General features: G+C 35.7%; 4 protein-coding genes and 4 non-coding genes across 16 annotated transcripts; 4 read left to right on the top strand and 4 right to left on the bottom strand.

Moving 5' to 3' along the window:
* Nucleotides 1-348: 348 nt before the first annotated feature.
* Nucleotides 349-3098, bottom strand: LOC120006860 (protein translation factor SUI1 homolog). The gene is made up of 5 exons (XM_038856969.1): nt 2941-3098; nt 1435-1547; nt 1112-1317; nt 751-804; nt 349-663 (listed from the first exon to the last, which is right to left on the bottom strand). Exons 2-5 carry the CDS (start codon nt 1469-1471, stop codon nt 619-621), a joined length of 342 nt encoding a protein of 113 aa, XP_038712897.1. The 5' UTR covers nt 1472-1547; nt 2941-3098; the 3' UTR covers nt 349-618.
* A 528-nt stretch (nt 3099-3626) lies between these two features.
* LOC120008333 lies at nt 3627-3727 on the top strand. The gene has a single exon (XR_005470452.1). It is a non-coding gene; the product is annotated as a small nucleolar RNA Z157/R69/R10 (small nucleolar RNA).
* Nucleotides 3728-3804: 77 nt separating this feature from the next.
* Nucleotides 3805-3894, top strand: LOC120008334. Its single transcript, XR_005470453.1, has one exon. It is a non-coding gene; the product is annotated as a small nucleolar RNA R11/Z151 (small nucleolar RNA).
* Nucleotides 3895-3974: 80 nt separating this feature from the next.
* LOC120008335 lies at nt 3975-4082 on the top strand. The gene has a single exon (XR_005470454.1). It is a non-coding gene; the product is annotated as a small nucleolar RNA Z152/R70/R12 (small nucleolar RNA).
* A 49-nt stretch (nt 4083-4131) lies between these two features.
* On the top strand, nt 4132-4262 carry LOC120008339. Its single transcript, XR_005470458.1, has one exon. It is a non-coding gene; the product is annotated as a small nucleolar RNA snoR80 (small nucleolar RNA).
* Nucleotides 4263-5166: 904 nt separating this feature from the next.
* On the bottom strand, nt 5167-11323 carry LOC120007586 (histone-lysine N-methyltransferase ATXR2). 3 transcript variants are annotated; one of them, XM_038857915.1, is made up of 15 exons: nt 10952-11322; nt 10793-10868; nt 10415-10500; nt 9949-10316; nt 9058-9170; nt 8926-8957; nt 8041-8189; nt 7639-7726; nt 7252-7291; nt 7071-7125; nt 6828-6897; nt 6677-6746; nt 6456-6532; nt 5668-5724; nt 5167-5532 (listed from the first exon to the last, which is right to left on the bottom strand). In XM_038857915.1, exons 1-15 carry the CDS (start codon nt 11036-11038, stop codon nt 5422-5424), a joined length of 1479 nt encoding a protein of 492 aa, XP_038713843.1. In that variant the 5' UTR covers nt 11039-11322; the 3' UTR covers nt 5167-5421. The 3 variants fall into 3 exon arrangements, 2 of the variants coding, with proteins under 2 accessions (XP_038713843.1, XP_038713842.1); XM_038857914.1 differs by having other exon boundaries at nt 7252-7300; nt 10952-11321; XR_005470197.1 differs by lacking the exon at nt 5167-5532 and having other exon boundaries at nt 5666-5724; nt 6639-6746; nt 7252-7300; nt 10952-11323.
* Nucleotides 11324-11521: 198 nt separating this feature from the next.
* Nucleotides 11522-15420, bottom strand: LOC120007587 (peroxisome biogenesis protein 22-like). The gene is made up of 8 exons (XM_038857916.1): nt 15148-15420; nt 14138-14374; nt 13998-14045; nt 12685-12741; nt 12493-12594; nt 12307-12372; nt 12033-12134; nt 11522-11924 (listed from the first exon to the last, which is right to left on the bottom strand). Exons 1-8 carry the CDS (start codon nt 15250-15252, stop codon nt 11820-11822), a joined length of 822 nt encoding a protein of 273 aa, XP_038713844.1. The 5' UTR covers nt 15253-15420; the 3' UTR covers nt 11522-11819.
* Nucleotides 15421-17911: 2491 nt separating this feature from the next.
* LOC120007739 (SPX and EXS domain-containing protein 1-like) lies at nt 17912-25628 on the bottom strand. 7 transcript variants are annotated; one of them, XM_038858146.1, is made up of 14 exons: nt 25427-25628; nt 24363-24499; nt 24123-24253; nt 23757-23795; nt 23570-23662; nt 23360-23476; nt 22358-22453; nt 21644-21757; nt 20903-20956; nt 20481-20528; nt 20161-20311; nt 19334-19499; nt 18995-19064; nt 17912-18637 (listed from the first exon to the last, which is right to left on the bottom strand). In XM_038858146.1, the coding sequence occupies exons 2-14, from the start codon at nt 24442-24444 to the stop codon at nt 18383-18385; spliced, it is 1416 nt and encodes a 471-aa protein (XP_038714074.1). In that variant the 5' UTR covers nt 24445-24499; nt 25427-25628; the 3' UTR covers nt 17912-18382. The 7 variants fall into 7 exon arrangements, with proteins under 7 accessions (XP_038714074.1, XP_038714077.1, XP_038714075.1 ...); XM_038858149.1 differs by having other exon boundaries at nt 24363-24516; XM_038858147.1 differs by having other exon boundaries at nt 25304-25628.
* Between the last annotated feature and the right edge of the window lie 217 nt (nt 25629-25845).

Genomic DNA, 25845 nt, shown 5'->3' on the forward strand with positions numbered 1-25845 from the left:
TGGGTGAATCTGGACAATCAGTCCACGTAATTATTGTCCAAACTTTTGTGGAAAATGCTGTGACCTTCCTTTGATACTGTTTTTTTACTACTAGGTTCTCAATTCTTGTCCTTTATTTTTGTATGGGCTGTAATTAAGAGCCAACATAAAAGATTTACAGAGTACAAGCATACAGCCGCCAAGTATGTGACCCAATCTTCATAATCTTGAGAGTCAGGCTCATATAGAAATAAGAGTATCCATGTAAATGCGACAAGAGCTGGTTGCTATGTCAACAAAACAGAATTGACGTGGTTATTGCACACCAATCACTTTAATCTTAATAAAAAAAGAACAAAGAAGAGAGAATTACAAAACCAAGAAGGTATCGCAAATGATCAAATTCTGGGAACACATTCATATAGATAACGCAACAAAGTATTATTCCGTATAATGGTGTTGGAATAACCCATAATCCTTCAACATATGCGAGAAACCGGTAGAAATGCATCCAACTGTTTTGAACTACATGCAACAGCAACATTATGCTGCAAGGCGACATGTCACTGTATTGCGAAACAAAGTACTACTTATATATGCTATTAGGTAAAGTATCAATAGCAAATGATCTGCTGCTATTTAGAAACCATGAATCTTGATATCTTCCTTCTTCACAATACCAGCCTGCAAATAGAGAAAGCTTAGATATAACTCCCAATATTAAAAAAAATCTGACAAAGTGTATCAGGGCAAAGTTGATGTATCATTTACCTGCACCAGGAAGGTGGAAACATTCTTCCTTTGATCACCCTGAAGTTGTATGACCTGTAAACAAGACAAAACAGAGAGCTCAGGCACAATTTTATCTTGAGGAAACATAATCAAAAATATATGAGGAACACCACTGTTAAAAGACCAACCAAAAGAAAAACTCAAAATTGGGCAAATGTATTTGTTTTATTTATTTATTTTGAATAAAATGTTGTTTTTACTAATGGGGAACGATAGAATGCAATAAACAGTATGCTGTGCATGTACATGCTCTTCACATTTCAATGATGTGAACTACCATATAAGCCAAAAAAGTTCAGGGATGCATTCAGAAGAAACACAGTGAAGGGGTGAAGAATACCTGGCCTAGCTCTGGATCCTGGACAACAGTACCATTACAACAGAACTCTTTCTTAAGATCCTTAAGAATCTTGTTGTAGCTGTATTCCTTCTTTAAACCTTGGACAGTAGTCAGGCTTTTCCTCCCATTACGTTGCTGTACACGCACATGGACATAATCTTTTGACCCAGCACCTGAGTCCTCAGCATTTGCCTCAGCAAAAGGATCTACACCACCATGCAGGAAACCAAAAATGCACCACATCAACTCAGAACATTAATATTTCTATGGGTCAAATTCATCAAGCTAATAAAAAAGTATTGGGACGAGCAAATAAAACATACCAAAAGCAGTTGGAATATGCGCGTCGAGTTCAGACATGAAACTTGGCTGTAGGTTGTAGAATATGAAGTAACCAGCTATCAAACACTTTGTCCTTTAATTAAACTGATGAGGGCTGTAACAAAGAAAAATATCCAATGAATTTAAAATTCCAAAAGCAGAAGGAACCAATGTCAACATGATACAAGTATGGAGATGTTTGAGACATGTTTTCAAGACATTCAACTACTCACAAGGAAAAACAGAAAAACCATACGACACAGCAATCAAAAAAATACCATTGCTATCACAGCAATTAAAGAAGCACATCATTTAATGAATATAAGGAAACTGGCCTTTTAGCAAATCATCTAGTGACAACTAACAAGAAAGCACACCATACCTATTGGCATCCACATTTTATTTATTGTTATTATAATTATCAGGTGAGGCCTACTTGGGCATAGGGGAGAATGCGGACTTGAACAACTGGCTGGTGTGAGTCCATGGTCAATGTGAATCCGTGCTGATAATAATGGTTCCAGATCTCATTTAAACTGATCAATACGTATTCAAATTCTCTCAAGTTTCATCACCGCTATCGCTACGTTGTACATGCCTAATTTATGGTCCCATCAATGATAAATAATCTAAATTATACTAGTGAAAGAAAACAAATCACGGTGAAAATTTGAATAAGAGTTTCTTTCTAGATTTCTTTAGACACAAAAGAATTTGATGAAAAATCTTCCAAAGCAGTTAGAAGCCATTTTGATATGACTTACTTTTCCTTTTCCAACAACGATAAAGGGACAGAAGTACAAGCACACAGATAATATATTCAACAAAAACAAGTCTCATAAAAGAGAGAGAAAAAGGAGGAGTAGCTTGACCATAGAAAAAATACAAAGAAGATTCTACCATTAAACCAAGGAGAGCTGTAATACTCAACCAGCCAAACCCTCCTGCAAAACCTCATTCTCTGCTAAGCATAACTCAAAAAGAAAATCACCGGAAAAAAACTGAAAACTGAAATGATATCAATGACAATATTAACCTATCCACCTAAATTAGGTATCAAATTCTACAGAAATGTTACACCCAGAATTAACCTCATCAATTCCTTACCAATTATGTTCTGAAAGAACCGGACAACAAGCAACGGAAAATAAAAGAACAACATAAATTTAAGATCAGAAAATCCCATGATCATGAATTTCCATAGATATACCTATAGAATTGAAAACAACAATCATGTCTCGGTAAATATTATGAATAGCTTATTCTCAACGATCCAACAACATTCACAGCTAATTACCCAGCTAATAATGATAAACAACGAAGATACCAAAACAAACCAAATCACATAGCTATTAAGATATCAGCTCAAACTAGAAAAAAAAAATCACAAAATCCCCAAAAAAACCTAATAAAGAAATCTGTGTAAATATATATCTATAAGCGCTCATCTACGCATACATAAGCAATTGAAGAATCATAGAACGAATAGAACAGAAAAATCAAATTACCTGATACGCAAATGATATCGAGAGGCAAGAAGGAGGGCCGATTTAAGATGGTGATAGAAAATTTCTCTTCACCACACAAACTCGATTTACATATAAAACGGACGGCTTTCGTTCAATACCGTACGTCTATGTAGGTCGGTTCTTGACTTCTTGTTTCGGGCTTTGCTTCACTGGACGGCTGTGATCTTCTGTAGCTCACGTGCTATTCGATTTTCGGTGAAAAGCGTCACGCGAGCGATAGGCACACTGCGTTGTGTGTACGCAGTACGCGTTCACTATTCTTTCCTGGGTCCCACAGAATACAACCGAAACTATTGGTTGGGCTTATTATTAAAAGGCCCAATCTAAAAACAGTCTTGCTCAGGCCCAATGACTAGAAACTATTGGTTGGGTTTATTATTAGACGGCCCAATCGAAACACAGTCGTCCTTACTACTTAGGCCTAATCGCCGGTTTAACCAGGCCCAAGAAAAGCCGAGAACTCTCCGAAACCCTAATCCCCATCGACCAAGCCGAACACGGCGACTCTATCTATATATACGAGCCCCCTCATCATCTGTGAGTGCCTCTCCTCTCCCTCGCCCTGTATTTTATACAGATCTAATTTCAATTGTAACAGATTTTGCTGTCGTTCTTCGTGGTAATTTGTAGTCGCTTTTCTTTGTTTCTATTATATGGATTTATGAGAAGATTCCAGTGATGAAGCAATTTTTTGTGGACTAGAGTTTCTGATCAGGGACGTAGTTCCTATGGTTGAAGACTAACCCTTGGCTGTCTGAGAATCGTTCTCGATATCCTCTTGCATCTCATCTTCAATTTTCTGTGATTTCTTTGTTGATAATTTTGGGTGTGTATTTTTTAGTTGGGCTTATGATGATAATTATAATTATCTTAGCGGATTTCAGTGAGACTCTCTATGTGTCAGTGATCTGATTGTTACACACACTGAAGCCCCTTAACTGATCTGGTTTTTCTTTGTTTTGTATTTGTTCATTGTTTTGAAACTCTGTGAATTGTTGAAGTGTGTGTGGATGGATGCTATGATGAGATAAGGCACCAATGGTGTTTTTGGGCAGTGGACGGGAACTTCGGGTTTTCGCCGTGACCCCTTATATTAACGACTTCTCCTTCCACTGAGCTCCATTACTCTTTTGCTTGTTATTGATTTGTTATGTTAAAAATGCGTCCATTACCAATTCTGGGGGTAAATACAATACCTCCTGGTATAATGGCTTGGAACGCTATATATATTTTTTGTGGCTATTATCCTGATTGATGGCTTTTCTCAGTGCCATTAGATCGTGGAAACACCACATACATACATGCTTCATGCTTGTTTTTGAATATGCGAGCCTCAATTTTTAAATAATCCGTTGAACAACACACTATCTGGACGGCAGTCGTATCAAGGATCGGATAATAAAAAATGTTCCCAAAATTGTTGCGGTTTGTTCGTGTACCTGGATCAAAATTTGGGACTGATTGTATCTGGTACTTAAATTGCGAACCAAATTGAGCTGATTATTCCTGGAAATTAGTAATTGTGCCCCAAAATCGAGACCGGCTATCTTCTGGATAATATATTAACATGGCAACGTAATTGTTGATGGATGATTGGTCGAATATTTGACCTTAAGTGCTGATGGTACGATAAAATGGAGTTACATATCTTAATAGCCAGTATCGAATCCTGGTAAGTGAAATCACATATCTTAATAGCAAATGTCAAATCCTTGCAAGTGAATCTTATAATATTTACAACGGTAGATGAATCATGGGCCCCATACCAAAAAAGAAGATGAATCATGGCCCCTATCATGAATTACGAGACAGAAACAGATTGAATACTATTGAGTGCAAATGAGCCGATCATGGGCTGGGCCGTCTGATAGGCTAGGTTTCCATGTCTCTGTACTGGCTTGGGAAACATTTTGTTCATGGGCCGAGCCTGGGTTAAAATTTTGTCTCAATTTATTTGTGGGCTGTGTTTGAATTCATCATAAGTTCTGAACTGGCACGGCCTGACGGCCTAGTATGGCTGATATTTTGAACTATTTTGAATGTATTTACATTTGGACCGGGTTTCGTTGGCTATTATGGCCCATGATTTGAATCAGCCCAGCCCCGCCTGAGCCCATAGGATCGAAGTTCTAAACCTGGCCCAAAAATGCTCCCGCCCAATGCATATCCTATTTAACAAGATAGACAAAGGCGAGACGGGAGTAAGCCAATTACTAACCTTCCGTCACACAAGGGGACCCCTATTTTTGCGGATTATAAACCCTAAAGTTTCACAATGTCAAATACAACAAATCAAGCGCGCAAGCACTAAGAGTTGAGATGAAAATTCAAGTTACCACTCCCACTGGAGAAAAAAATGCGGAAAGTGGTAAAATAATCACCTCATGTTGGGGAGGAAACAAAAAACCCCTAGTAACTCTTTGAAATAACACCAATAATTCTCGCAGGAAGGGGGCATGGTTACAATTCTTCCTTCAAACACCTGGAGCATCTGCATTTGAAACCGTAATCTGCCAAGGATGCCTGCCTCTCTTCATACGAAAGGTCCTCATCTATGTACGAAATAGTGACCTGAAAATTTCAAATGCGTTAATAGTTTGGCTCAAACTTCTGTTCATAGAACAGGACTTGTATGATCTTGTGATAACAATTCTTGACTGGAAAATGTGAGGAAAATAAATGGTACAAGCCGTGCAAATAGATCACCTCTTCTCCTTTGGTAATGGGTCTATGTGCAATGATTGTTGCACGTCCATCTCTATCCTACAATCGAGAACAAAATGTTAATGAAAGTGTACATATTTACGAAAGAAACTAGACTCATTTGTCCTTTGTCAATTGAAATATTTTCAAAGAGAAATGGAGGCCAAAAAGGACGTGGATGAAAGTGATAAGACAAAACATAGGCTTCAAGAAAAAGACTTGGATAAGAACAAACGAGAAGAATTCATATAGTGGATTCTCATGTGAATTCAGGTAGCCAAACCCGAGCATTGTTTGAGATAAAGGCTTGACTATGATGATAATGATTTAAGGTAAAATTTTAGTTTCGCAAATTATTGTCTCAACTGATGAAAAATTATAAAAGAATAATTATCTTATCATTGAGATGGTAATATCATTCAGTGAATTCAGATACAAAATAGCAACTTCTTGTGAGATAATATTTAAGCTCTTGAAATCAATGATTCCGACAAGTGAAATTCTCAACAAGAACAATCCCTAAGAAAATGAAGGCGGTAATTCATTATTAGCAAAACAATTGAAGTCTAAATGTTATTGGTTCTTATTTTTATCCTGCATATACACATTGGCTGAATAATGCATAAAAAGTTTGATCAAGGTGGTCAGAACTTTTAACTTCAATAAAACGTATCAGATTGCCAACTACAGGCATGGGAAAGACAAATGAGTTGCAACTTAGAACGGAGTACAAAGTAAATAAACGCATATCTTCTAAAGCATTGGAAAGACAAACTTAGATTTCAGCATACCTCCTCTCTTTTGAATGCCTTTGCGTTAGGATGACAGGAATGGTTCATACAACTCTGCAAAGGAAAGAATGCAGTGCCTGTCGCAAAATAAAGAGCAAACAAAATCAGAATGTTGAGTCAAAAATAAAGGTGATAGTAAAATCATATAAAAAAGGCAGATGAAAATACTGAATAATAATATACTCAGATTTCTAGCATAAACCAAAGAGAATCTGTCACACCTTGACAAAATACTGAATAGTCATTGCCAAGAGCATTTAGAATAGGCTGTGTAATTTCTTCAGCTTCTTTCTGCCATAAACCACACAAATGGCACCTTTAACTTTTTATTCCAGAAATTTGTTAGGTAATTATAAGGGAGAGCATCCTCACCTTTTCAGCATGTGGAAGATCATCAATGTATAAAAAATAATCCTCCACTGGTGATGCTACAACCAAGTCACTGTTATATATGAACTGTATCAGATCATTTATTTTCACTGAAACATGAGTTTCTCATAAACTACAAGGGTTGTTTCACTTCAAGTAGTAAGACATGACAGAGTGGACATTTTTTGACCTTTCAAATATTTAGAATAGCAAAGGAAGAAGTGATAACCAAATCATATTACTTACAGATTATTCAGCTCAAACATGCCAATAATGTGCCCATAGATTTCAAGAGAAAATACTTGTATGGTCAAGGAGTTTAATATAAATGTCAACAATTACACTTTATTTTCTTTTAAGTGGAATAAATGACGATAATGATAAGGAACAATACGTAACAAGTACATAATACTCTAGGAAAGGATACATGGCTCACATTCCTTGTCCAAGATTGCTGCCTTAAGGAACTGCAATGACTGGTCAAAGTTCAGAGTCATTAGGAACAGTTATTAATTTGAGTATTACAAACTTGATTTTGAATCAGCAGAAAGCAAGAAACAGGTATTAATTTAGCCAAAGACAATAGTTGGTATAAGGCTTTATTGGGTTGATTTGTGTTCATGCCGGTGATCGATGGGGATTTTTTTTTTCCAAAGGTCAAGCTCGAAGTAAGAAGTAGATTTATGTCTAGCATAAGAAAAAGATGGACCATTGACAAAGAATACCAGTGAAGAAGCTCTTGATACTATAGCAAGAATGATTATTATAAGGGTTCTATTTTTGGCTTCTCCTTGGGCAAACAAGGAATTCTTACAGCGAAGGCGAGCTCTTTTATTTGCATCCTAAATGCTGCTTCGTCAGAGCAATCAACATCATCTGGCAATGCCATGCAGTCCCACCACCTAAAGAAAAGTAAATTCAGGTGAATTCCTGTCATAAATCATTATTGAGTGTTACCCTTTCAACAAAAGAAGTAATAAATTCCATGCCATAAGGAATATGATACTGAAAGATCTGCAAATACAAACTATATTGGTTCCATGATATATCAATCTCTACGCATGCTGTGTTTAACCGATTTAAGGTAATACACCGTCATAGTCTAGATTTAAATTCTTACTTAGCTAATGGAAGTATGCACAAAGAAAAAATTTACAACACAAAATGGGAGAAAATTTTCTCTGGTAAGGATATAGATAAGTAAAATTGATAATACCTTCTCTTATATCCAACTGATATTGGCTTCCATGCCTCCAAAAGTAAAGAAAAATTGAAAATCCCCCCATCACTTGGCGCAGTACAATTTTCTTCTTTCTGATATGTTGATTTCAGCTTCCTATATCTCAAAATAGTGAGAGATATAGCCTGAAAAAATGAGATGAAGATTTTGGTTATCAAGATCCATAGTACACCCATTGTCGAAACTCTAGTTAATAGTTAGACAGCTTTACTATTTGATGAATCACTCCCACGCATTAATGTTTTCATTGCATTTTAATTAATAAATCATGTAAAATTTTGATCAACAATTAAATCTTAATGCATTGATTATATATTCATAGACATAAACTAAATAAGAAAACCCTATCCTCATTGGCTTTTGCTTATTACATAATAATTAAATTCTAAAAATTCATGTCAATAACCTGACTGACAACCTTCTTTTTGGTTTACTAATCTCTTTTGACTAGTTATCAAGAAGGAACCTTAGCCCCGCATAGCAAAGAGACTATTTGCAGGAATTGAGCACATGACCTCTATGTTGTGGTGAAGCAACTTTTACCACTCGGCCAAGAGCTCGCTTTTTTGACCAGTCATTAAGTGATTAACTAAAAGTTTACCCCTTCATAAGAATCCCTAAGTGCAACATATCGTAGTAGAATGGTCAAGGGGGTGCAAGACTTGAGGACGTTGGGACTTGAGACAGCGTCAATATATTGATAATTTATGTAAGTCGGGTCTCATTGATATGCTATTCTATGGCCGCCGATATTACTTACACACCATATATATTACTGACTATTGTGCTGGGTTGCTAGTGCGAATGTCAAGAAAATCAAGTAAATCAAGACAAAAGAAGAGTATTGAATGTTAAAGATACCTTGGCAGCAAGGAGAAAAATGTCATTTGTTTCTGTATAATTTAAATCAAAAAACAGAGAAAACATGAGAACAGAGTATAACACATATATAGGCTCACAATCAGCAGCAATAACACTTTGCTACAGCTTTACCATTAGCATGTTCATTGAATTTCATGAGGGCAGCCCTAGAGTGTGATTGTGACCTTTCCCCAGTGCAAAGTAAAGAATGAACCATCTCCCAATCAGCTTCAGCACATGATTTGCTACACAATACTCAAGATGTTATTAACAGTGATTAGAAAAGTTTCAGTGCAAATTCAAGAATATTTAGAGCAGCCGAAACTCTACAAATTCCAGTACACAGATAAACTACACTCAAGACACACGTCATCTCTGGACTCTGATGCCTGAAAAGGACACGCCCATTTATATTTTACATAACTTGAAAAGCATATTGGATATGCCAACCCTCGTGTAAAGCTACAGTCAATACCCCTTTCTTCCATTTCTTAATAAGTATCTCAAAGGTATTCAGAATTTAGAACGAAAAGGCCTGTAAAATCTAGTAGGAGTAAACTAATAAACTCTCTATACATTGGTGGCATAGAGAAATGTTTAAAGATCAATAAATCAAAAGGCCACTTTATTTCTGCATCACACCTTTATTCATTGCCATCAAATCCATTAGATGCAATCATGCAACAACCATCAGTTTGTAGCGTTTCTGGGATTCTGGAACTGGTTCCAGGGATAGAGCTGTAGAAATCCACCAACATATTTAATTAATGGCGCCAGATTCCAGTAGAGGGAGACAGTGGCAAAGGTATAGTTATAATGCTTTCAGGGAGACACTAAAACGAGATTCCTATTCAAGGATCCTTCTCTTTTTAACTTACGACTGCTTATGTTTCCATTTGTACATGTTGAAGTGGAAAAAAAATAAATGAGTGGAGTGTGTATCAGCTACAAAAAAGACTAGAAAAGACAACAGGTCGAGAAGAAGAATCTGTCAGCAGGTGTGAGAGGTCTAAATCGCCTTACCTACAATAGTAAGCTTCTCCACATCCCCCAGGGCAAGCAACAGGTGAAGGCAAAGAAAACCTGTTGGTGTAAGGCAGAAGCATTTCACCGTTCATCAGAGATTCAACCACCCCTCTAGGCAACACATGATTCTCCTTGGAACTGCTGGAACCACCTATTTCGAAATTTTCATGGTCTTTTGTGTAAGAACCATTGTCACCATCAGAAGAATCCGTATCACAGCAGTCTTTTGAAATGTGTGATAAGGTGTCCGCGTCACATTTATCATTTCCAGAAACAATTACGTTTTGCAGAAAGAGTCTTCTCCCAATTTGAAGTTCTATGGAACCAATAAATTTGAAACAAAAGCTACATACTAAACAATCAATCTGGAACAAGAAAGTAAAAAAGGAAGAAAAGGATACTTAGGCGATAATATAACATTAATTGACACACGGATGTATATGAAGGTTTTACGTTAAAAGACCTTGTTTAAAGGATGCTGGGCGCCGACAAGCATTTGATCTTTCAAAACAAGCTCCCCTTCTCCAAAGTCCGTTTCAGCATAGACACCTGCAGTTCAGCAATTGCAGTAACACAAGTTCTACCATAAGAATTATTATATGAAACCTCCTATTCTATCATGCTATTGCTCGTCTTCCAATCATCTAAGAACGAGGAAGAGGAGTGGGAATAGGATCGGCAATTAGCTCTATTATACATACACACTACCAGCCACAATCACTCATAAATCGAGTTTCTCATTCTTTACTATTCCAGTTCAAAATTGAATACTAAAGCATCATACACATGTTGAACAAAATTAAGGTCGGAATTCCAGGTTCAAAGAGCAGCACAAACCTACCTTTTCCGAACTCTCCACTTTGTTTCACTTTGATGCCACGGCATTGCCGTTCTGATAAAAGCTTCTCAAAGTATTCCTGAACACAGCAACTAAAGACGAATAAATAACGGTTTCAATTCAAAGATATACGAGTGCCACAGAGAGAGGCCGAGAGAGTGCCTGGACTTCGGATGTCGAAGGTGGTTGAAGAAGAGCAGAGATTTCTTTAGCGCACATAACGTCGACGGGGCAAATAGTTTCCATCATTCGCTGTATCTCCCCAAACTGATTCCTAGTTGAACTTTCTACAAGCTATTATCGGTGACGGTGTCATAAAATCAGGTATTGCGCTTGACCATGGTGGTCAATAAACCCTAGTCCTTCTTTTTGTTATTTCGGCTCTCGAAGACTTTGACTTTTGGAAAGCCCAAAAGGCCCAGATCAGCTAATGAAGTAACCCCAGAATTGAAAAATGGCCTGTAGCCGTTCAATATATAGATAAAGTCTGTTATTTTGTGATTTTATTGTTAGGGTGGTCAGCCCTTTCTACATGATATATAATATATAGATAAAGTCTGTGCATATCTTGCATGTCTCCAACACTATCATCACTACGGGAGGTTGTGCACGTATATCAACCATCAAGAACGAAAATCTTCAAACCATTTCATTTGGAAAGTTCTTTCATGAAAATCCTTACATAAGCAGTCAGCATCACACAGGGCGAACCATAGCAAATATGCATCCCCAGAACCCTCATAAGCCAAGTGGCAGATCGGTTACTCTATTGCAAAAATTATTGTCCACGATTATGTATCCTTCTGACTAGGCTAGACTACAAACAGACTCGTTTACTGAAACTCCAGTTCACATATAGTTAAATAGTGACAACGCTATTGCACAAATTTCAAATTCAAACAAATGAGGCTTCCATTAGAATCAAAGGAGAAACATACAACAACTACCACTGGTGGAGGATGCCAGATGAATGTTACAGAAGAAGCCAACAAGTTTAAATTATATTTGCATCTTCGACTTGGTTTTAGAGTCAAAGGGATCCAAAGAACTGTTCCAAGGATGTAGAGCTGAACACATTAGACGCAGTTCTTTGTGGTCTGGTTGGAGAGATGTGAAGCTGATATTTGATGAACCTCTGCGATCATTGCAAAAATAAACAATGAAAGAAGTATAATGAGTTTGACGGTATAAACAATGTGGATGTCATCAAAGAAAGACATAAATTATGGGAGTGAAACCATACAGCTAACTGCGTAACGATTTCAGGATTTGTGTCAATATGCCAATCTGGTTCCAATTGGCGAACAAAAGAAGTGCGTCCAATCTCTGTACTACAAAAAAGAACCTACAAGTACATTTCATATAAGTATAACACAATAGCCCACAGAGTTGGATAACAATTATTAAAGTGCCGGGTTAAAAAACGTGAGGTGTACTGAATTTCTACAATTAGAAGACGAAAAGAAATGATGTTTGCAACTAATACAATCAAAATCCATAGCTAAAAAATTTATTACCTTGTCTTTGACCAAACCGCCTGATGTGAATACTCCTGCATTTTCCAAAGCAAGAAGAACATTTCTCTGCAGACACAAGATCAGATTGTCAAAGACAATGAAAACTGCTTACTCCAGCTACAAGACTATTAAATTTTGAAATGATAAGAACGGTTTTAAAAGTGAATGCACAAGCTTTACACTCACTTCACTGTCATCATCAAGAACTCTTTCCATAAGATAAAGATCACAAAACTTCGTGATTTCCAACAGAACTTCCAACACTGAGGACTTCACAGTTGCTTGTTTCTGTCCCGGAGAAAAAAGTCACGTCATTGCTTTCTGACTACAGTTGTCCAAGCACAAAGTTCACACTTCACAATAAAAGATTTTTCTCACCTGAAGCTCTTCTGGATTACTTTCCTCAAGAATTACTCCAACCAAGCGACAAGTTACCTATAAAAAAAAGTTACTGAAGCATGAATTCTTTTTTCCAGAGGGGGCCACATGAGTCTCCATAACAACTCAAGCATGAAGTACATCAATCAAGTTCATGATTAGCCTTCATTAGCTACAAATACTTGTACTCCTACAGTTAACCCACGCTTGGATGAAGTTCGTATCAGGAATCATGAGCTGTAAGATTGCTTATTAATCATATTCAGCCAGGTTTGAGGTCAGGTTGACAGCTTAATAAAGTTAACCAACTTTTATATCGTGTGAAATTCCTCAGGCCAAAGTAGAACACCTTCTACAGATTCAATATGTAATGTCAATTATGCCCCCCTTGGTCAAATAAAGTGCCCAACGAACATTATAAATAAGACAACCAGGCTAACCATATGTGTGATTGACACTACGCAAAACTAAAACAGTCCAGAGAGAAGTTGTACCAAGTGATTACCAGAGAGCCTTTTCCATTACCGTATCATTAGCCAGTGTTATAAATTAATAAACAATCCCTTTGATGGAAATTTGGGCAAGCCTTATTAAAAAATACAAAGGGTAAACGTTGGCGCAGTCATAAATTTGCTTCATTGCAATATGAGTGTCTAAACTCTAAAGTTCACATTCACAAACAACAGGCATCTAAAACTAGGGGGCAAGGGTGCACAAATGTGCTCTTCCAAACGCCAACAACAATGTGGGAGCCCTGTACACTGGCTTTGGTTTTTATACATTTCAAGTATATTGCCCTGTTTTGTTAAATTCTCAACTAAAATTCTTGCACTCCCATTATATACTCGTTCAGAGTTGCTTCGAATTATGAGCAATTGAGATAATGTACGCATAACGAATAGGGAGTTGGAACCACTAGAGTACGAATCATCAATATCTATGTTTCAGCCGGGGTTAAAGTTCACACAAGCAAAACTCTTAGATAGCAGGCATTAGATGCTAGTCATAAACAATATGAATGTATTCTGTGACTTAATTTAAAAAAGACATCAGAAACCAAGCTGTCCACACGAGTGCATTTGACTGGTATGTAAACTAAATTTCTTCAAAATAAAAACCAAGAATTAATACAATGAACCATAATCATGTTAAGATAGATAGTTGAAACACTCCGCTTTTAGTTTTATTACTATCAGCCAAAAGAGAATAATAGCTGCCTGAGTAAATAGTACTTCCAAGTTCTGACAAATAAGAATCACACATTAGGCAGATTCAACTATCATATTGAGAAACATAACCTTGTATATATTTACCTTTCTTCCTTCGCTCAATCTCTGCCTAACAATTTGCCCCAACGTTGGCTGAAAAACACAAAAGAATAAACAAATTACAACCTCTAAATTAGTACCACAAATATATCATTGAGATTTCAAAATAGATTACCGATTCTTACATTTACAGGCTGGAATAATTCATCAACAACATTTTGTGCTCTATGATCCTCTGATTGTGGTGAAACTTCATAAGGTCCTGATGTTGCACTTGATTGAACACCTGCAACAGAACTACTAGAAGAGGGTGCTTGGCGTTTTGGTTGCCTTCTCTGAGGCTCACTAGGTGATCTCAAGAGCCTCCACGTGAACACTATTGCGAGAGCAAGCCCCGTGACAGCCCCAACAGATCGTGGGTCCTATAACAGTTTGAAAGGCGAGAGAATTTCAAAATCTCACACGATAAAAGTTTTGCTCGCACATATATTACATTTATTATGCAATGCCAGTGCCAGGAAATAGTTAAGTTAGTTGGTATGACCTTACACAGGAGACCCTCTAGAATTTTTTTTCATTATCATTGCTATCTTCAACTGGTTAGCGTCACTGCTCTTGGCAGAAAAAACAATTTACGAGGTAGATTGTGGAACTCCCACATTTATGGGAAATTATGTGTCAATTCATTGCTATGATTTAAATTCTTTATATATAGTCCAATAGCTTTTGATCTAATTACCAGTACTCGCCAATTTGTGAAGACAGCAATGGGGAAATTAACTGAACACTGTATTTTGAAATTTTATTTTCTTTTGCTTCATTAAAGCAACCTAATACTAGGTTCAAGTCAAGTATAGACTAGCGAACGAAGACAGAATGCACAATTTTTTAATGGAAAAAGTGGTTTAATAGAACAAATGTTCACCCCCAGATATCAATAAAACTTCTACAATGTGATGCATAACCGTATGTTTTGTATAAAATTTAATAGAGCTACAACTGCAGTCACCGAATCGCGCGGCTTGTGTAAAGAATAGAACAAGAATCATATTCTAAATCGAAACTCTGAATCAATCCCTAATTCAACCAATCCGAAGAAGAAGGAACTGAATTCAAATCTTTCCAGATCCGCGACATAATCCACGAAAGTAACAAAATTGGTATCAAGAGAAGAGAAGGTAAGAAAGACAATCACCATGTTCTGGAGAGAGATCGGGAAGAAATTGGACATTCTCACAGAGATATAAGCCCCGAACCGTTTGATCAGCTGGAACAGGTCTTCCTTCGACGATTCTGCCATGGTCGTACCAAGATGAGGTTAAAAACTTCGCGTCGTGCAAAAGGAACCAAAAGGAGGTGGATTCAGATTCTTTGTTCATCCATGTAGGAAAACTCCAGTCTCTTCCGAGATAAATCTCGTGCCAATGCGTCAACGGAGACACAGAGAACCTTTGTTTGATAACTGTTGTTTTGTCTACCTTCGATGCTTTTCTTTCCCTTTACACAATTACTGAATTACCCCCATTACCTGGTCTGTTTGGATGAGGGTTTTTAGGTGAATTAACTTTCTTATTTAAAGCAAACAACGACAGAAGTCAGGGGCGAAGCTACCCTTAGGGCAAATGCAATAAGAAACTATTTACTGGGCTAACATTTTTGTTGGTCCGGTCCCATCTTTATTACACAAAAAGTCAAGTCAAACACGTATTCTAATACAGACACATCAGCAAAACACAAATTTCTATACACTTTTTCTTCCCACACACTTTCTATTTCCACCCAACCCAACAACATTCCATTCCTCCATATTATCCACAACAAAACTACACCAAAACATTAAATATCAATACATCCACATCAGCAAAACACTTATCCCAATACAGCCACATAAGCAAAACACATTTTACAATACAACCACATCAGCAAAAGACAACATCTTTGTTGGCCCAATACCACTTCACCATTGCATTTGCCCTACCCAAGGGGGCAGCTTACCTCCTTCAAATTTTTTTAATACCCCTAATTATATATTAACTTACGTAAAATACTCCTCTGAGTTTTCAATTTAGACCCCCTAATTATAAAAAATCATTATCATGATAGAAACAAAAGGACATGTGACAATTATTATGCATCATATATATATATATATATATATATTTTTTTTTTAGTGTTATTTTTATATTTTCGAATGTATAATTAATAGATAATCTAAAAAAATCTAGAAGCACTATCCCTAAACCCCTATTTAACTTTACCTATCCCAATATAAAATCATTTATCCGTCAATGCGACCCCCTCACGAAGCTCACGAAGCGTGGCTTTGCCTCTGACAGAAGTTGTTAAAGGTATATCACATTTGTCACTTGTCAGTCTCCTGCTACAAAGTAAATAAACTTGTCAAACGTATATCCACATCTGCTGTGTTTGACAAGCTATTTTGTTGCCCAACATTTATGCTAGTCATTGACATATATGTTAAGTGACAACCAAACAATCATTTTCCAAACAACATTTTACTGCCAAATGGGGAATGCTAGGAATCTAAAGACTAGTTTGGTAAAGCATTTGTAAAGTAGTAGATCTGTCAACAGAAATGGTGATAACAGAAATGCTTGATAATTTTAGTAGCAGATATGCTACTTGAATGTTGTGTGGTGTTTGGTTGAACTTTTGCTGGTAACATTTTTGTTGTGTAGCATATTATGATAAATTACGTGTAGGGGTATTTTTCATATTAGTTGTAATTGACAAATATACATGTATTCAATTGTAAAAATTAATATATATAAAACTTAAATTAAATTTATTTTTAAGTACTTTATTAAATGATAAATATTTTATAATATGTGGAACTACTTCACTTTGAAGATTTTTGTTGTCTTACAATTACACAAAAATATATCCATATAAGTTTAACACAAATGAGGATAAAATTGGAATAAACATATTATGATGGGGATAAAATGGAGAAAAGCTGGTCAAATGTGGTAAAATTGTATCAAGTAGTAGCATTTCCAAAAGTAGTATAAATGCTCTCTAAAAATCTCTGGGAGTATGTGTCCATATTATGGTGTTTGGATGACCACCAACATTTATACTAATAAGTAGTATAAATGCTGATAGAAATTGTTATCCAAATGGGGCCTAAAACTTTTGCGACCATTTTGCTTTTCATTCTGAAAATATCTTTGTATTATTATTGTTATCCCCTAATACCCCTTAATTATTTAATTATTCCCAACAATTATTGCTTTTAATTAAATTATTATTATTATTGCTTTTTCATTAGCATTTTGCTTTTCAAACCCAACAATTAATTATTTAATTATTCTTTAAATTAAAACTTTAAATTAGTTAACAATTTAATTATTTAAATATGTATAATTATTTTGATTAGTTATGTTTATTTTATAAATTATTTGACTATTTTTTTTACATATGTTACAACTAAAATACATACTACTCCATCACGTAATTTACCACAACAATTACAAATCATATATGTAACTAGTAAAAATTGAATCAAACACTACCAACATTTTAGACGATGACATATCTATTACCATTATTATCCAACATATCAACCACTACCATATATGTAAACATTTACGCTATGAACATTAAATTTAGTAGTTCTCTCAGCATTTCTAAATTCTAATAAATATCAAATTTTCTTTGTCAAGATAAAAGACGAGATGGACTGGAGAGACCGAGAGAGATTGAGATTTGAGATATCAATCCACCATTTACTGTGGTGAAGAAGTTTGGGTATCATCTCTTGATTCTCTGGTTACTGCCCACCACCAACAATCTCCTTTTCCAAGTGCAGGCAGCAGCTTTCAAATACCCGAGAAGTGACCATAATTCCGAAGTCTAAAAGAAAGCCTTTGCAGAATCAATTCTGCATCACTCACCCCGCCTACTCTAGCATAGAATGCGTCCATCAGCAAAATTTCGAAAAAGAAAATGACATTTAACATGACGAAATAGAAAATTACATGACTTTACCAAAGGCCATAAGAAAGCTGGCCGATACAAGCCCTTCAGATAAATGAATGTTACATGAAGGCATTCACCGTGGCCTAGCCATGCCATTAAGGCAGCAGTACAACAAAACTGATATCTAATATAGGTGGAAACTGGAAAGTGCTTTGCTTACGACGGATAATTTCGCAAGAAAAACATTCTCATATTGCCCTATATTTCAACTTTTAATCATGAACCCTCCTACAATGAGGTTTTAACATAATGAATTTATACGTATGTCTTAGCTTGAGTAATCATAGAGTTACCTGAATTTCTATTGAAAAAATGAAAGAAATTTTAATATGGTTATATAAAATGAAAAATGAACCTTTCTCGCCAAAATGTGGAGGATACTGCTCATAACCCCTGATGCTGGTGCTCCTAACATGCTGTCGTTTCATCTATACATTGTGATCATTGGAAAGTAATTTGGCTTCCTCACTCGAAGTCTCAATAGAAGACAGCTGGATATTGGACTTTGAGTTCATTTTATTCCATTCGTTTTCAACACGAAAGAAAACCCATTGGAAACGTCGAAGAATCTCCAAGGCAGCAATTGTAAAAACAGTTAGGTAATTATGGCGGAGATGGGCAGATAGCTTGTATGTCCATGTGCAACGGAGGATTAAATTGCTACCTATGACCCAAAAGTAGACCTGCAATTGGCACAGAAATTATATAAAGGATGCTGAGAGCCAATATAAACTAGGCTGGTCATAAAGACAGTTACGAAGTGTCTAAGTCTGAGAAAATGTAGCTTATACGACTCATTAAGAACTGGTAAAGTCATTAATATTGAACTGCATTGTCAAATTATATCAAGGATGCTGAGAGCCAATATAAACTAGGCTGGTCATAAAGACAGCTACGAAGTGTCTAAGTCTGAGAAAATGTAGCTTATACGACTCATTAAGAACTGGTAAAGTCATTAATATTGAACTGCATTGTCAAATTGTTCTCTAGTTCTTACTGGTATGGTTTCCACAGTAGCTACGAAGAGGGGCAATTCTTACCCATTTTCGTCCGTATAGAAGGTATGAGCAAAGGTGAGGCTTGTTGAATTTGAAAATCCGAGAGAAGCCACTGGCAGAAAGAAGAGGGAAAATATGTAAGTTGACATGCATGTTCTTTATAATCTTGAAGTAACAATTTCCAGGAGAATTATGCACTTGTGGGTTTACTTAACTCCATATAAGAAACCAGCAGAGAAAATATTCGGTATCAGTTGTGTGAGTGATAGAATGTAGTTTAAGCAATTTAACACCCTAAAATAACTAACTAGACCAAGGAAGCCTAAACAATTCCTACAACATATGTAATATTTTGTAAAGGTTAAAAGGAGCTCAACATACCTCAAGTCCCAATCTCGTGTCACATCCCAGTAGAATGAATATAGTGAGTTCAGAACACTAGAAAGAAGCCATAGAGGCCGATAAAAGTTTGTCCATTTTTCAGGAAGGACGTGGTATTTAAGGGCTGAAAGAAAAATCACTGGGACTGCTGTTGAATATTTCAAGGCTGAAACCATAAGCAGACAAAGTTGCTTTAATATCTGGGCAATAAAATCTTTAACACAGAATTCCAAATTAAAACTACAGAGAATATATAATTATACACGAATACAAACAAATGATTTTTAAACTATCCCAAAACATGTGGAAGAACTTACACTTTCTGAAACAAGACGAGATCGCAGAACTTGGAAAAAATGAGAATGCATAAATATTATAACAAGATTAAGGTTAAAATGTTAATCTTTAATCAAAGCAGGATTTAACTATTAAAAGCAAAAGGTTATCATCTTGAAACAAAGCAGGATTTAACTATTAAAAGCAAAAGGTTATCTTGAAACAAAGCAGGATTTAACTATTATAGTCAGAACCACTTTTTGTCTTGGGCAAGCTCAATGCATGTTAAATCAGTAAAAAAGTTAAACAACTATCGTGCACAAGACTCCGCAGCAGGTGGGGTCATGGACAAAAAGGATGTATGCAAACCTTACTCACACATAATATGATAAATCAATATGTACCACAAACTAGCTGACAAATAACTAGAAACTATAAATTCTTTTTGGTTAAATTAGCAACTTCCACTTTCGTCCAAGGGCAGAAAATTAAAATATTGCTAATAATAATTGAATAGAGAGATGTCACACAAAATTTTCAAGAGAGCATACCATTGAAAAGGGATGTTTTATCCTTCATATCCTTGTATTGACGGAGGCATTGGAACAAGCGAAAAAGGTAGGGTAAAACAAGAACTATAGGGATGGCAACTGAATGACTTCCACAAACTGAATCAGCTTCAAACCATGCAATGGTAGCAACCTGCATGTTTTATAAACCTCTTTAAAAGGTAGAGCGAATTTCCATGATTTGTTTTCTTTAATTGGAAGGTCTTTATCATTTGCAGACACCCACATTCATGCAATTAGACATGAGTATTGGTCTTTTTTCAAATTTTTGCAGGAAGCTTGTCTCAAACAAAACCACTAACCTGCCGATGCACCATTCTGCACACTGATCGCTCCAAATCTGAAAACACCTGCACAAGAACCAAAAATTACAACAACCCTGAAAAAGTTAGTCGAAATTTAATATCTAACAAAGCAAACATACTATTTCTTGGTTTTTCACTTGCAGGGTGGAATCATCAAAGACAGTTTAAAGTTCATCTCCCCTTTTGTAGGAAAAATACAAGAGGGAACTTCAGAAAACATCAAGAAGTTGCTAAATGAATTTCATGATCCTAAATGCCAATTACAACAGTAAACACCGTCCTGCCTAAAAATAATATTATATTAAACAAAGCAATGACAAAATACAACGTTATGGAGTATGTTGATGGACAACACATGGTAGTACACATTAATAGACATGATACATGAGTATGAAATAAGTTGACAATAAGATTCATACCTTCACCATGGATGTTAGAATATCGGCCACAAAGAAGTCAGAAAATGTAATTGCCTGTAGTCCACAGATATACATTGCATTAAAACATAATGTACATGAACTAAGCCAAATTAAATGCAAGGTCTGCCTATGTGTTTCATAGGTTCAGCCCATCCACTTTATCAATGAAACTTTAAAGCGATATTTACTAATGCCTAGTAGACCACATAGTTTTGCTACAAGATTACAAGGGAAAGTGGGATCAGACCTGCCAAGCTTTGTCACTTTAGATATATCTACATATATGATGTTCATTGCCAAGATCTTTATTTTCATACAACAAAAGCCAATGACAAAAGCACTACTATTATATTTATAAAGCCTACTTGAATCCGGTGCCTGTAATAGGGTTTTGGCTTTTAGCTCATAAAAGAAAACAACAACAAAAGTTGCCTTTATTCCATACTCTATAAATATTATGGATACTACTAAAGCCAAATAGAAGCAACCTTATTTTTCTCATTATCACCAAATAAGCTTTTTAGGTCCAATTGTAAGTTAGAGTTTATAACGGACTGTTTTAAGGAAGTATGGCAGGAACAATGAGTACTCGGAAGAAAAACAAAAACAAAAAAAATCAATTGTTTGTTCCTGATGGACCAGAGCACGGACACTGAATGTACTTAAGCCAAAGTTCAGATCTCTTGCAGGATAACAAGGGGGGAAATTAAGAGAAATCTTCCTAAAACATAATGAACTCACCTGTAGTGGGAGAACTATCCGCCAAAGAGTCCTTAAGAAGTAGTAGCGGGATGACAAATAAAAAATATCAAAAGGGAATATCAAAATCATCGCAACAGCACAGTATAAAAGCACCTGTGGCAAGAGAGCATCTTAAATTATTATATGTCCAACAAAACAGGTCATCAAGAAATAAGGGATTTTACTTTGGTCAATGCCATATTTAATAAAAAATTATTGCATGTTTTTTCCATGTAACTCACCTGCACTATCTTAAACTTAAATAATGAATGAAAAGATTATCAAAAGAAAAACACTCTGTGTACAGTAAAAAAATTCCTAAATGTGAGAAAATTCCTTACGTGTCAAAACTGCCTTAGATAATTGTTACACATGTTACTTCAAATTAAAGCTACCTCTGTCTCTGATCAAATAGATTCATTCTGTATCATTTCTTTCCTCATGCAGACATTAATCCCAGTCAACAATTCCATTTCCAATTCTCCAAACTTTTCACAAGAGAATGTTCAAAAAGGTTAATCTATGAAAAGACATTAAATAATATAAACTCATTTTCAAGCAATCGAATGAAACCTTAATTAATGTAGATAAGAACCTAATTCATAAGGGTTAATTTTCCATGGAGGAGAGACCAGCAGTCCACATATAAACCCGCCATATTAAGGCCAGTCAAAAAATATTGCCACTAGCTACAAGAGGATGCATCTATTACACTGGTTGAGATGCAGCCAATGGTACTTCTCCATGAGAATAAAGATAAAGATAAGCTGTCATGCTTGTTGGAACAACAATAGTCATCCAGGTAGCACACTGCAAATATCAAGATTGGGAAAAGAAATTAGTCCAGGAAAAATAAGCTTAAATACAAAAACAGGCAATAGAAAATGACAGGAGGTTTCTGATAGAGGGGGATACAGAATCACACTTCTCAAAAGCCATACTGGAGCTTTGACATTCAACACCTTTCAACCAAACTTGTGAACCATATCCATTAAGCAATATAAATACAATATAAAATGAACCTCCAGCAGGTTCCTCGTGCATTCTTTCCTAATTCCTCTTCTAAATAAGGTGCTTTGTGACTTATAAATAAACTTTTGGTGCTGTAACTTCAACAGGTTAAAAATAGCCCTCAACCATCACGTTACTTCCGTCTAAATTTTCAACTAATTATCCACATCACAAAATGTTTGGAATGGTAGCTATAACATGAAACTTAGCAGAAAGTGAGACAAACTAGATTTTGTATCCCCTTGGAATGAATTGAGCATCTTTGCCTGCTAGGCAATAGATATAGCAAGTTAAATTATCTGTCTTGATAGGAGATACATTTACTTTATTTCTATTTCTATGAAATCAAAAGTAATTAATAAAAATAATGGAGGTGGCATGGTATTACTGGAGGTACTCCCTCTCAACCAACTTGCTTGGTCTAACATAATCTAATTTCCATCAAATGGAGTGGGAAAAAGGGTCAAAACAAGTTTGAGAGCAAAATCTTCACAACAAGAATACAATTATTTGCAAATATGCAAGACTCAAGGATATCATCAATCCTATAAAAAGCCAACAAAAAGTGTTATTTAACAGGTAGAGCATAAAAGTACGGTACCAGTCACCGACATCCACATCATAGAGAGAACATAAAGTGAATAGAAGTAGCTCGCATCTGCTTACTTTTCTTTGAGTGTGAAATTATGCTTACTTATTTTATACCTTCCATATTTCTCTATGAGTTAGATGATTTTGATCAAGGTCAAAGATCTTCGAATAGTTAACAGTTGACTGGGAAAAAACCCATAAATTGATTCCCCAAAGCCAAACCATCATCGTCTGTATACAACAAAAAAGTAATAATAATAAATAAATTGAAGATGTAATACAAGATTAAAACAGACTTAACTAGAGAATAAAATAATTACTGACCACAAGAAGAAGAGGATTATAATACAAAAATGCCTCATATAGGAAACGATCTCGCAATTCTACACTCATTCTCATAACAGAATCCCACCCAATCTGCATCACCCAAAAAATTATACACATGCGAAACAGAACTCCCAAAAAAATCAGGAATAAGTACAACAGGAAATGTTAAATAACTAAAACTGACCTTGCAGCAAATGAATCCCCAGATAAAGAACAAGAGTACCTGCCCATTGATCTATATTAGTTCTTGCATAAAAAAAAACATAAAGAAAAAAAAGCATGTCAATATATTAGCATGCAAAAATTTTGGACAGAAGCGAGATTGGTATCATCATAAACTTGACATTATCCACTTGTAGTGTACCATGTACAGGCAGTGGGTATCATTTTGATCTGACTTGCTAACAAATTCCATCTAGTTTGATTCTTCATTTTCCTTATTTATCTTCCAAAGGAATATAAATAATGTAGATATAAACTAAAATATAGCACTTCACTCTTCTCCAGAAAATTCAAATAATATGGTAAATTAAATCATTAACACAAGAACCTTAAATCTCCATAAGAATGTAGGAGATGGCATGATTGCAGCAGTACTAATTGTTGTGCTTGCATTCCAAAGATCTTTCATCTCTACAGAATGTGAGATACCCTCATCTACACCATTACCCAGCTCATCACCTGACAGATGTTGTGCCAGTGTTAGGAGTATATACAAAATAAAAACCAACCAACATATTAAGCAAACGTGAACAAATAGTTTAATCCAAAAGCTAACAACTTCTTATACCAAGGTCAGAGACTACCAGTCTGCTTCCAGACTTCCTCAAATGCGGACTATTGATAGGAACTGTCACAGTACTTCCAAACATAGATGTAAACTGGAAAAAGTAGGAATACTAATAGCCCTTATCTAATTTTCAGAACCTGCAACAAGTGCGACTCTGGTGAAAAATCGATAAAATAAAGTAATCATGACATGATTTAAATGCATGATGGAAATTTTATTTTAAACCAATGTGTGCCAGCTGATATCTAACAAGCTCATAAAAGAGGTCATATAAGCATAAGTTTGCTGGGGTTTTTAATTGAGCTGCTATAAATCAGAATCATAGTAAACTCCAGCCTCTATATTTCAGGACAAGCATCTATCCCTAATCCCAGAGATGATATGGAAATTATGAGTCCATAGTATATATAGTTGGGGCCAGAGTTCATCTCCTCCATTTAAATATCGAAACTTACAGGCCTTACACATAGAAATAGTACAACATTTTGGGAGGCATACCCCATATGTCATGGAACCTTGGCTCCTATTTTTCCACCATGTAGCTTATAGGACCTTAAACTGATGCAAAATAATATAGTTACTCCCAAATCCCAATAACAAACACATGAAGCAAATATCTACACATACCCCAAACATGATTTAAGGAATACTAGAAGTCCTTATTTTCAACTACAAATTTAAACGTGGCTTCATTATTGCAAAAGGAGAACATATTTAAACAAATACGTGTGATCTGGAATCGAATAAGATTTTATTTTGATATCAAAAATCTCTAAAACTATCCTAACTAGTTAGATATCTTCACACCGCTCAAGCCTGCCAATTCTATCGTCAAACGTCATAAAAGAAAGAACAAAATCATCACTTGATTAACAATTCCACCAAAATAGTGAGTATATACAAAAATCATTGCACACACGCATAGAGATCAAAATCAACACCGTTCGATAATGTAGTCGCAAGTGCCTCCGTGAAAAAGTTCCTCGGAGAAAATTCTCTTCAATTTGCTTCTCCAATTCTTAAGATTGGAATGGAAGGAAATCAGATCCAGAGGCGGTACTTACAGCGAAGAAGAGATCTAAAAATGGCTTCAAATAATGTGTTTGATTGAATAATTTGATCTGGTCTCGAGATGCGAACCGGTTTGTCTGGCTAGATCTCGCCGGCCTGCAATCTTTCTCGCGTATCCCAAACTAAGAAAAGTATTGATGGAGGGATTTTGAATTTTTTAGTGACAACTAAGGAAGAAGAACGGAGTCGCACGCAATATGTCACTTGTTTCCGGACTAATTTGGAATATAAAGGGAATTTTGGGGTCGTTTTGATAATTAGATGTCAAATAAATGGCGTGTTCGGTATGTCATCAGTAATGTATTTTTTCTCAACGTTTTAGAATTGATGAGCATTATATACATTGCAAATTTTATTAAGTACACCCCTTTTACTTTTTTCCTAGGAACATAATCTGCCCCGACTCCCAAAC

The sequence above is a fragment of the Tripterygium wilfordii genome, chromosome 10 (genome assembly GCF_013401445.1).
Source record: "Tripterygium wilfordii isolate XIE 37 chromosome 10, ASM1340144v1, whole genome shotgun sequence".
NCBI lineage: Eukaryota > Viridiplantae > Streptophyta > Magnoliopsida > Celastrales > Celastraceae > Tripterygium > Tripterygium wilfordii.